Source organism: Pygocentrus nattereri, chromosome 3, assembly GCF_015220715.1.
Source record: "Pygocentrus nattereri isolate fPygNat1 chromosome 3, fPygNat1.pri, whole genome shotgun sequence".
Lineage (NCBI taxonomy): Eukaryota > Metazoa > Chordata > Actinopteri > Characiformes > Serrasalmidae > Pygocentrus > Pygocentrus nattereri.
The window spans coordinates 10,033,358-10,045,113 of NC_051213.1; the positions used below are offsets into that span (position 1 = coordinate 10,033,358).

The 11,756-nt window shown below is 39.6% G+C and overlaps 1 protein-coding gene across 3 annotated transcripts in view; it reads left to right on the forward strand.

Moving 5' to 3' along the window:
• The window catches only part of wdr37 (WD repeat domain 37), a 62,673-nt gene extending 56,241 nt beyond the window's left edge, over window positions 1–6,432 (forward strand). For all 3 annotated transcript variants that reach the window (XM_017705023.2, XM_017705016.2, XM_017705033.2), the window contains 2 exons: window positions 2,640–2,754; window positions 3,794–6,432. In XM_017705023.2, the coding sequence (XP_017560512.1) occupies window positions 2,640–2,754; window positions 3,794–3,925 (247 nt within the window). In that variant the 3' untranslated portion in view covers window positions 3,926–6,432. The remainder of the gene's footprint in view (window positions 1–2,639; window positions 2,755–3,793) is intronic.
• The last annotated feature ends 5,324 nt before the right edge of the window (window positions 6,433–11,756 follow it).

Consider the following 11,756-nt stretch of genomic DNA (forward strand, 5'->3'; position numbering starts at 1 on the left):
TTATCACCTTTACTAACTCTCTTATGACTTTATCTCATAACAAAACACCACTGCAGTTTGACTCCATGGCATCTTTGGTATAGCAGAGTTAATTGGAGTGGGAAATGTAGAGGGAAACATTTAAACGTTGTGCTGTTCCTGGAAGTCAGGAAGCAGATGAATCATTGCAGCACTCAGAAGCACCCAGACATCCGAAAGAAGTGACTGTTTAAAATGGAAAAAAAAAAGAAAACTCACAACACCCTCCCAAACTTAGTCAGCCACATTTGGTTCTTTAGTTTTGCACTGGAGCTACAAGGCTAATGTAGCTAACAAGTAATGGAAGTATAAGTAACCAAAAATCTTTTTTTGGTAGCTGAGACTTTTATTAGCACCAGTGCAAACCTAAAGAGCCAAACTTCAAACACCAGTTGTGTCTTGGCTGTCAGCTACGTTTTAGTTAAGGGGGAAACTGAGTAATTGGATTTTTAACTGAACCATTACAGTGACTGAAACAGCCTTTTTAATTATAATTGACACATACAGGCTGGAAAATAGCTGTTTTAACTGTACATCAAGCCTTAAAGCCATTATTTGCTGATTAAGGGGCACAGCATAAAATAACAGAATAATACAGAATACAGTTCAAGTCTTTTATTTTCAGAAGCGTGATTGAAACTCTTTCATTTGCTGGTAATAAATCTTCAGCTGTGGTTTAATTGTTAAGTGAAGCCCCCCAAGTGCTTCCTGTGTGCTTTGCTCTACTGCTTTGATGTGAGTTCTGATCCCAACTGTGTCTATACGCTGCCATTGTCTCCGTGTCCCCAAGATAGAAATGAGCTTCCCTCACATTAGGTGGGACGAACACCAGGGTTTCTCCACCAGGGTTTCTCCACCAGGGTTTCTCCACCAGGGTTTCTCCACCAGGGTTTCTCACCATAACAGTTATGCAGGCTGTACACATTCCAGAAGAACACATGTAGACATTCACACTCTTTACAGGGGGTGTTGTTGCATGCTGGGAAAGAGAGTTTAAAGGGAAGCCCACCGCTTTTTCAAAATTTCTGCATAATTAACTCGTTAAGATGTCATTCACAGTGGTTTGATGTGAAATACTGTTCACGGTGGTGGTGGGAACCAGACAGCTGAGTTTAATGTTTTTAAAATCGCAGATGGTTATGTTATGAATATGCTGCCTGATGACCAAGACATCTTTTACTTTTTAAGATTTATGATGAGCCTCTGGCAAAAATATTTCTTAAATACATTCTCCTTCTCAAACATTTGATTATACAGATTTTTTTTGGCAGATTGATGGAGATAATTACAGCTAAACTTACTTTATATACACTATATGGTCAAACTTATGTGGACTAGGGGCGGCACTGTGGCGTGGTGGGTAGCGCTGTCGCCTCACAGCAAGGAGGGCCTGGGTTCGATTCCCCTGCCGGGTGACCGGGGTCCTCTCTGTGTGGAGTTTGCATGTTCTCCCCGTGTCTGTGTGGGTTTCCTCCCACAGTCTAAAGACATGCAGTCAGGTCGACTGGACATGCTAAATTGCCCCTAGGTGTGAGTGTGTGATGTCTGCCTTGCGATGGACTGGCGACCTGTCCAGGGTGTATCCTGCCTTTCGCCCCGAAGACTGCTGGGATAGGCTCCAGCACCCCCCCGCGACCCTGATGGAGAAGCAGCTTAGAGAATGGATGGATGGATGGATTATGTGGACTGATTACTCCTAGTTGGATGTCCCACTCCAGAGCCCTTACAGCCTTCACGCTTCTGGGAAGGCTTTCCACAAGTTTTTAAAGTGTGTGGAAATTTGTGCCCATTTAGTCAAAAAAGCATTTGTGAGGCACTGATGCTGGACGAGAAGTACTGGCTCATGAATGATGTTCCAATTCATTCCAAAGGTGTTTGGTGTTCAGGTCAGGGCTTTGTGTAGGCCACTTCCTCCACACTAAACTTGCCAAAGCACATCTTTATGTATGCTGCTTTGTGTACAGGGCCACAGTCATGCTGTTCCAGGAAAGAGCTTTTCTCCAAACTGTTGCTAGAAAATTGGAAGCGTATGATTGTCTAAAATGTCTTTGTGTGCTGTAGCATTAACATTAATTTTTACTGGAACTAAGGGGCCCAAACCCTGACAAACAGCACCAAGGCCATTATCCCTCCTCCAAGCTTTATTGCTAGCACTATGCATTCCAGTAGGTAGCGTTCTCCTGTCATCCACCAAACCCAGATTCATCCATCAGACTTCTACAAAGTGATTCTTGACTCCAGAGTACACATGGAGTACACGACTCCAGCCTGCACTTGGCATTTCACATACTGATTAGACCTGTATGCAACTGCTTGGCCTTGGAAACCCCTTTTAATGAAGCTCTCGATCCACAGTTCTTGTGATGTTGCTTCCAGGGGCAGTTTTAAACTCTATTGTGAGTGACGTAACTCATTTCAGAGCTCCTCAGTTCAACCTGTTCTACTGCCAGTGTTTGTGGAAATTGTATGGCTGTGTTTCATCTTTCTTACACATTCTTATACACCTGAATCCAGTAATTAAGAGCGATGTTTACATACCTTTCACCATATAATGTTTGTGAATTTGTGTGTGTGTGTGTGTTTGTTTCTTAAGTTTGTGCTTTTCCCTCTCTGATGTATAGGATAAGTGTGTCGGCGAACCAAAGAATTATCGCTCTGCCGCATGACAACAGACAAGTGAGGCTGTTCGATATGACAGGAGTTCGACTGGCCCGCCTCCCACGCAGCAACAGACAGGTGTGCACCAGTCAAGACAAAGCACACAGATAAAAACTAAAAAAAACAACACACACACTTACCTCAGACTTTGCTGTGTATCCTCATATACTCACTTATGCACTTATAAGCATGGACAAAAGTGCAATGCCCAGTAGTATATTTGTAACATCTTATTGTAGATTTTCAGAGCAATTTCGTGTCTTTGGTTTCAATTGTGATTATTTTTTCTGAATTGAGATCAGACCTGTTTTTTGGGTCCAAGAACACCAGTATATATCCATGTGTTTCTGACTCAAGACTTGAATGCTTGTGGTTGTGTGGTCATGTACACAGTAACATGTGCGTTTGGATACTTTTGATTGGTCCAAGTCCTCTACAGGCAGGTTACGTGATCTTGGGTGTTACTGGGTTAAATTTCCTTACCTAAAAGTAAAGTTGTTTTTAACATGGACTTTTTTTTAAAATTGCACTTTTTTTAAACTGCAATTTTAATATAAAAATTATTGTGTCAGTCCTACCCATAAGTGGTAGCAGGAGCCATTTTTTAAGGCCGGTTTAAAGTGAGTGTGTGACTTAGCCATGCAGCTGGCACAGTGCTGATTTGTGGCGTACATAGGCTTCAAAGCTCCAGTGCAAAACTAAAGAGGGAAACTTGAGACGCTAAAAATGTCTTAGCTGATTGCCTACTTTTGTAAGGGGAAGATTATGCAAATGTGAATTTGTCCCCAAACTTTACTCAAGTGCACAAGTAGTGGCACCTTGTCCACCCTTGTTTAAAGGTAAAGTACATTTGGTATATACTCTTAGTAAAATAGTACTTTAGTGAAAGTAGAGGCATTCTATCTGTAGTTCTACTTGAGTAAAAGGCAAAAGTACTTGCTTGTAAATGATCTTGTATCAAAATTAAGTATCAGAAGTATTCAAATTAAAGTACTGTGAGTGATGATTGGATTTGTTGTTATTTTGATGAACGGTTTTAATGAAGGAGCTTGACTGAAAACATGAAAAGCTGAGTGTTTGTCTTTGTGTGTTATGTAACTGTGTGCTTTGTGTCCAGGGGCACCGGCGCATGGTCTGCTGCTCAGCCTGGAACGAGGAAAACCAAGCATGTAACCTGTTCACCTGCGGTTTCGACCGCCAGGCCATCGGCTGGAACATCAACATCCCTGCACTGCTGCAGGAGAAGTGAACACAGGCACACGCGCTCATCCTTACCCTCATGTACAAGTACACGCTTACACAGAGCTAGGAAAGCACATCTAAGCACACAAATACAGACACGCGCAACTGGATCCTCAGTCGTTTTTTTCTTCGGTGGAGCACTTGTGTTAGGTGTATGACTCAAACAGTCACTTTCTCGTGTGTGGTTCATGCTAGTGCTTCATTGCTGGCGAATCGTTTCACAGCCATTTGATGGACCCGCAGCGTGGTGTCGTGTTTGGGCCTCTGGCCTTGGCCAAAATATGTGCTGCTGGAGCCCACTGTGCGATGATGATGATGAGTTAATGGAGTTTGAATATGTTACATTTTTGCCATATTACACACATCTGGCTCTATGCTGTCATTTCATCTGGAGGTTCATGATGATTTACGCCCGCTTCACTGGTTCTTGGATGTTTATGCTTTTTCGTGTGTTTTCATGGCTTAAATAGGAATTCCACCCATTTTTCAAAATTAAATCATTAAGATTTAAAGAAAAAAAGTGATTTTACAGTAAATCGTTCTAGGAAACTTACCCAGTCAGAATTGTCCAGAGTGGTGGTGATACGAAGCAGACTTCTGAAAAGGTGAGAGCTTTTTAAAGCTTCATCACAGAAAGTTGGTTATGGAAATTGCTTACAAATATGTTGCCTGATGCCCGAGACATTGTTTTAGCTAGTTTTGAAATGCAGTTTTTGGACTAAAACAGGACCCGTATCCTATGTTTGTCTCTGTATTTTATTTTGTTTTAAGTCAGCTGATGACATTATGTGCCAAAATAGTCATTATTCTTTTTTTATTTAATAATATAACCATTTTCCAACCTCTCTTTATCCCTCAGAGTTAAACAGGCTGATTTTGTTACTATGCCTTTAAAACTGATATATGTAAATGACCTATGTTCTGAATGGCTGCTCTGCATTATTGTTCAGATAGCAGATCAGGCTGAAACTTGTAGACTAAATAGGTGCATATATGTAAATGTGTTGGTTCTAATGACATCTTAGAAACAACTTAGAAATTGGCTGTTTTTGTAGTTCAGTTTTGGTATATAGACTGAATGGACTGAACTTTTGAAGCTTTAAAAGTATTTACACGCAATATCAAATGAGGGAATTGTTTTAAAGAATCGAGGGAACTTTGGTTTTCCATTACGTGGGCCCTTCAAATTCGTTCATGCTGGAAAGAGGCACATGCAGTGTTTTGTGGCACAATATATTTATTTTGGACTTAACACTAATTAACCATCATCATCATTACCTATAAAAACTCAAAAGACATATACAGGTTCACTGGTGGTTTTGGACAGTAACTAAAATGTCTATCTTTGTGTTGAAGACATTGTGACTCCTGGTTCCTATCACCACCTTTGTAAAGAAATCTGAGCTGCTAGGTTTCTCTGCAGTAAGTGAACTCTTTACCTAAAACCATCCTGTATGACCGCTAAACCACTGAATTATGTAGAAATTTTGAAAACCTAGTGGAATTTCCCTTTAAGCTGGGCTAGCGAATGCTGTGGTGGGCTTTTGCTTTGGGTTTTCAACACATTCTTCCAAAGCAGACCCCTCTTAAGTTCAGTTCATAGTTGAATTTTGTGCAATTTTAGTGTGTTCTGTGTACAGATAACTTCTTTTTTGATTGTTCCATTGTGCACAATCACGTTTTAGAACTTTTTGGTTTTGTATAGAGTTCGGCTTCGCTTCTGATTTAATATAAAACTCTGAACAGTCTTTGTAAAAGGTTGGACGGTGGTCGTGCTGTGGGACACGCTCTTCTTTCTGGCTGAAGAACAGTATCGCTTCAATCCATCTGCATGAGAAATCTCGCTGTCTGTCCAAACTGTTGATTCATGGAAAAAAAGCTGTTGTAATCACTGTGTAATTTGATTTTGCCTAAGTGAAAAATATAAAATGTGAATGTGTTGATGGAGTTTGTGAACAGAGGTGACCTGTTTTATAGCCCAACAAATTCTTGAGTCATATGGTGTATGTGTGAGGTTTACTTTCATTTATGGAGAGCTTTTGTATTTCTCGTAAAAACAAATGTTTTGCATCAGCTGTTGATCAGATAAATAAAATTGGGTGTATCATATTGATCTTACATTTTCATATAAATCTGATCTTTAGGAAAAGAAGTTTCAGCAGTGAATAGATTAAGCATTATAATATATAATCCTGGAGCAGATGATTAGCTTCTAAACGTACATTCTGGCATCTGGTACAGGTAAACAGATGCACTTGCTGTAGGCTTTGAGTCATTTTGCTGTCATTTTGCTAGATCCAGCAGCTGAACTACGTCCATAAAGAAAAAACATCCCATACATGCAGTCAATGGATAGTTGCTGTAATCAGTATGAAGACCACTGAGATGATTTTGGAGTTATGTGTAGTTGACTGTTGTGTCCTCTTCGACAGAATCTCTAATGATAACGCCTAACTCTGAATGAGACCTGTACGCCATGACTAGACAATGTAAATAAATGTCTTTGTGAGGACATGGATGTGTCTCTGACCTTCATTTGTGAGTATGGTGAGTGTTTTTGCACTACACATTGTCAGATTTGATAGGATTTTTTTATTGAGAACAAGTTTTTTTTTCAATATTTTGTGTTCTCAGTGTATTTTTCGACAGAACTCTTTATAAACTTCACAGATTGGTTTGGCACAGATGAAGTCATCAGGTAGAAGTTTTCAAGACCTGCCACATCTGCCGTCTAACAAAATAAACCCCAAAAACCACAATCCAGTGAAATTTCGCTTATTCCATCTGTCATAAAAGCTACTTTAACTAACTTTGATCAAAACTGGCCAATGTAATCTTTATAGCAAATTACGGCAATTGGAATAAGCATTTCTAAACACTTATGTAGGGTTATGTCAGTTGTCATGACAAGCTTATGTAGGTGTCATATAGCCTTATGACACAGAAGCGTACAGTAAAGTGTTACTGAAATTTCTAAGCCTTTTTAAGTCATTCGAGTGTGTTTGCACATCGTTAGTCTCACCCCCTCCCCATCATCTTTACTCTAATAGGATGCACATGCATGCCTTGTTTTGGTCACGGGCAATGGTTTCCATGAAAGACAGCAAATGAGAGCCACTTGCTTTTCCATGCAGTAAAAGTTTATCCTGTCCATGTTTGCAAACTACGCTGCAAAAAGAATTACGTTTCTGTGATGTCGAGAGAGAGAATGCATTTATTAATATGTACTTAAAGCAGTTTAGCTGCTCCCATTCATGCTGAAGCCAATTAGAACAAAGATAATTACCATATTTATCTGAAAGGCATAGTAATAAAACAACTTACAAGGGATGAAGAGGGTTAAAGGTCACTTAAAAATTAAGTGTGACTGTTTTTGGTACACACAAGCATCACACTGGAATTAAATATAATTTAAGAATAATGTATGATGTGGGTCCTTCAAAATGTAATATGCTGGGGTTTTTTTTTGTTGTTTTTTTTTTTTTAATAACACACATTGAAATTGACATATATATCAGGATAACCATAACCAGTTCTCCAAAAATATTTAAAATACTTAGTACGGAGTCAGAGCCAAATGCTGTTGCTTTAGTTCCAACATTAAGAATTGAAATCCTTGCTGAAAAGTGAATATTCCTTTTTTTTTTTTTTTTTTTTTTTTTTACCAGTTATATAATCATGTTTTGACCGGGGTCCTCTCTGTGTGGAGTTTGCATGTTCTCCCCGTGTCTGCGTGGGTTTCCTCCGGGTTCTCCGGTTTCCTCCCACAGTCCAAAGACATGCAGTCAGGCCAATTGGACATGCTAAATTACCCCTGTGTGTGAGTGACTGTCTGTGTCTGTCTGTCTGCCCTGCGATGGACTGGCGACCCATCCAGGGTGTATCCTGCCTTCCGCCCGAAGACTGCTGGGATAGGCTCAAGCACCCCCCCGCGACCCTGACGGAGAAGCAGATTAGAAAATGGATGGATGGATGGATAATCATGTTTTCAGAAATAATTGTTGGTATATTCAGTTGTAGTTGCCTTGCCTTTAACTTTCATTCAATTTAGTATCTATTACAATCACTTTAATTTTCCTTAACACTACACTTCAATCCAGCACCCACTCCTAGCACTAACACTGGTCCTAACTCTTAACACCCGAATCTAGGACTAACGCTGGACCTAACCCTATATCAACACCTAACCCTAGTACTAATGCTGGTCCTAATCCTAACCCAACACCCAGCCCTAACACTGGTTCTAACCCTAGCACTAACATTGGTCTTAATCCTAACCCTAACCAAACATCCAACCCTATTACTAATGCTGGCCTTATCCTAACCTCAACCCATAACCCAATCTTAACCCTAACCTTAGTCCTAATCCTAGCCTTCATTTATAATGAACTGGCTTTCATTAGATAGTTTGTTAATAATTTGAACATCTGGCAAAAAAAATAATTAAAATATTCTATATAAATAAATTTGTTTAATGTTTAAAAATCAAAAATAAAGTTTAGTGTGAGTTACACTGTTAATCCTTGTATTCACAGCGGTATTAAATTACCGCCAGTTACCTCAGCACTACATAATGGTTTCTCTCAAAATAATATATAACTATATAATGCTTTCTCTCTATAAAAATGAGTAACTCTAAATATGAACTTCTAGTCTGACTGAACACTGTCATGGACTGGCAACCTGTCCAGAGTGTTTCCTGCCTTGCACGAGGTGATAGTTGGGATAGGCTCCAGCACCCTCCACGACTCAGAAGGATAAGCGGCTTAGAAGATAGATTGACTGAATCTGAACAAACACTCTGAATATAGGTTTTCTGTTTTTTATTCACATAAACATTCACTTTTAAGGTACAACTGAAGTGCAATTTACAGACCTTAGCAGCATATAATTGCAGATTTAAATTTACATCGTGTTTAGACATCTCGTAATTATTTCTTTCCATTTTCTCTTCATTTTTACAAAGTTTACAAAATGTACAGTCAATATTACAATATTGCCATTCAGTCATGCCAACTACTGACTTTCTTGATAATTTCACTTTGTTTATTTTATAAACCTAATCAGTGTAACCTAGGTGAGAAATTAAGAGGAGGAGAGCTGCAAAGTGCAACCAATTTGACAGGATTTGAAAACAAGTAGCATAAAATAGCGACAGTTTCCATTGAAGACGCATTTTGTTTTAGGAGTTTGGGCTGAAAGTTGTGAAAGCTAACACATATATAACCTATAAACCATGTACGTAACTGATACTGGCGCTGGAGATGTTCAGGCGGAGCTTAAAATGAAATGACTAGTGTGGCCTTCATGATACAAACCTGCACTGTCATTACAGTTACCTTTTAATATGTCTGCTAAGAGGATCTGCACAGGCTCAGATCAGCTCATTTCATGGTGTAAATGTGTACAGTTTGCAGAGAGAGGCGGGGAAGACTGACATCCTAAACTACTGTATGGAGCTGGGCAGGCCTATTAAACATCTACTGTTCATCACAAATTCTGGAAACAGGGGCAGAAAAACAGCCATTCATGCACTTGTCAGGATTACTTTCATAAAATGAGGTGAGAGGCATACACAGTGGGAGCACAGAGGTGGAAGTGAACATTTGTATCACCACTAGGTGTCGCTGTTACAGCTTAAATAGGTTTTAAAAGGTGCTCCCTACAAAACCTAGTAAAGGTTAAAAACACAAAATGAACATACAAAATACAAATTCCAACAGAAAGAGGGAAAAGAAAACACCTTCTGAAGAACATCTAGTAAATGTAACAAATTGTATTAGGGGTCTATTATGAGTCAGTAACACTAGGTTGTTGACAGTGTATCCTAATTAGGGGGGTCACTAGGCAGATAAATCAAACACAGGTTGTCTAAAGGAGGATGGCCAGCATTTCAGACTTATGTGTTCCCACTTTCATTATCAGCTATCAACTAAGCCCAAGATGAACACTAGCATGAAGAACTCCAGCTGACCCCAGACTGATATAACACAAGAAAAACACTAAAACATGAAATAACTATAAAAACTAGACATTTTCCGAAAAAAAAGAACATATTAAAACCCCAGTCACTAATTGCTACAGCTAGCTGTCTACTTTTTAGTACTGTGATGATGCTATAAGGCTGCGACCACTTAAACGCACAATATGTATCTCTACCATGCTTTCTATTAACTAGCTAGAGTGCACTGTCCGCAATTCCTGAATGGGGCTTTGAGAAAGATGACTAATATCTGAGACTAACGACATCAAAGCGTAAACTGTGATATAATGTTAAAACTCACTGGATACCGAAAGGGGAAGTCCACAGATTTTTCACACATTTCTACAGAATTCAGTTGTTGAGATGTTAACAGAGTCTTTCAGAGAGGTTTGGTGTGAAATGGTTCACTGTGAAGAAGCAAATCTTTATTCTTTACAGTGGTGGTGATGGGAACCAGGTGTCACCTTGTCTACGGTGCAAATATAGCCACTTTATTTACCATCCAGACTGAACCAACATGACTTATGAGTTTGTATGGATCATTCTACGGAATTAGCACAAAGTGCCATCAGACCGTTAATAAAACTTAAAAAAAAAAAGGTTTTAGATGATATACATTTACAAGGACTATGTTATGATGTAATTAAAGGTGTTAATTGAGATGGTAATAAGTCATAAATCAAATCAAATCAAATTTATTTGTGGCGCTTTTTACATCGGACGTTGTCACAAAGTAGCTTCACAGAATTCCGGAAAAGACAGAGTTTTAACAAGAATGTAAAGACCCCCCCCCTTTATCTCAAAGTCTGGTTCCATTGACTTACATGAAAAGTTCAGTATGTTTTTCCATCCTCCTGTAAAGTTACCATTCAGGAGATGGTTCGACGGTTTTCTTTGGACAGCGACTAATACATGTGTGTGTGTGTGTGTGTGTGTGTGTGTGTGTGTGTGTGTATATATATATATATATATATATATATATATGGTTGAGGGTTATGAGAGGCCTATTATGTCTTACAACCAAGCACTACCTCTATAAACTGCCCCACATATTTTGCACATACCGTTACAGACTATCTACACACCAAAACACTTGCGTGTCTCTAGTTCACTGTAATAACCTTCTGTAAAGGAGCCTTTATAGGAATTAAACACATCAGATGCCTGGTTCCCATCACCACCACTGTCTAGGTTTCTTTACAATAGAGCATTGCATGTCAAACCACTGTGAACGACTTTGCCCAAACATTGGAGGAATCCCCCTTTAAACTAGCATCATATGGAGGTGCACAAAAAGGTCAGTACCCGCTAATGAGATACACCACAACCGTGGCTGAAAAAAAGTGAATTATCATGCTGACTCTGTGTATTTTATCAGGTTAAATAGGACCGTTACGAAACACTGCTGGGAGACTGAATTAAATCATGAACCATCTAATCAGCCTTATTTATCTCAGAGCTGCTACAGCTCAACGCCGTCCATTTTCTCACCAGCCCTCTTTCAAAATCGAGCCGGGACACTTTTTTTTTCTTCGTAACACGGGTCATTGCTCCTGCCATGTGCCTTTTGTAAATATACAGTAGAGGAACACAAAAGAAAGCAACAGAAAAACGACGTGTCACCTATGAAGAGAAGAGGGAGAGAGGTATTAAAGCAGCAAGTTTTACCAGCCCTGCAAGCCGAGCGCTCTGCTGAGACCCGGGGTGCCTTAATGGCACCATTTATGTTACCTTGTCACTATTACCTCTACTCCTCTCTTTATATTCCCCGTGCTGCACACAAAAAGGGCTTGAATTAACCTGTCTTTGCAATGTCAAAGCCCCCACCACCCCCCACCCCCCCCCCTCCTTTTTT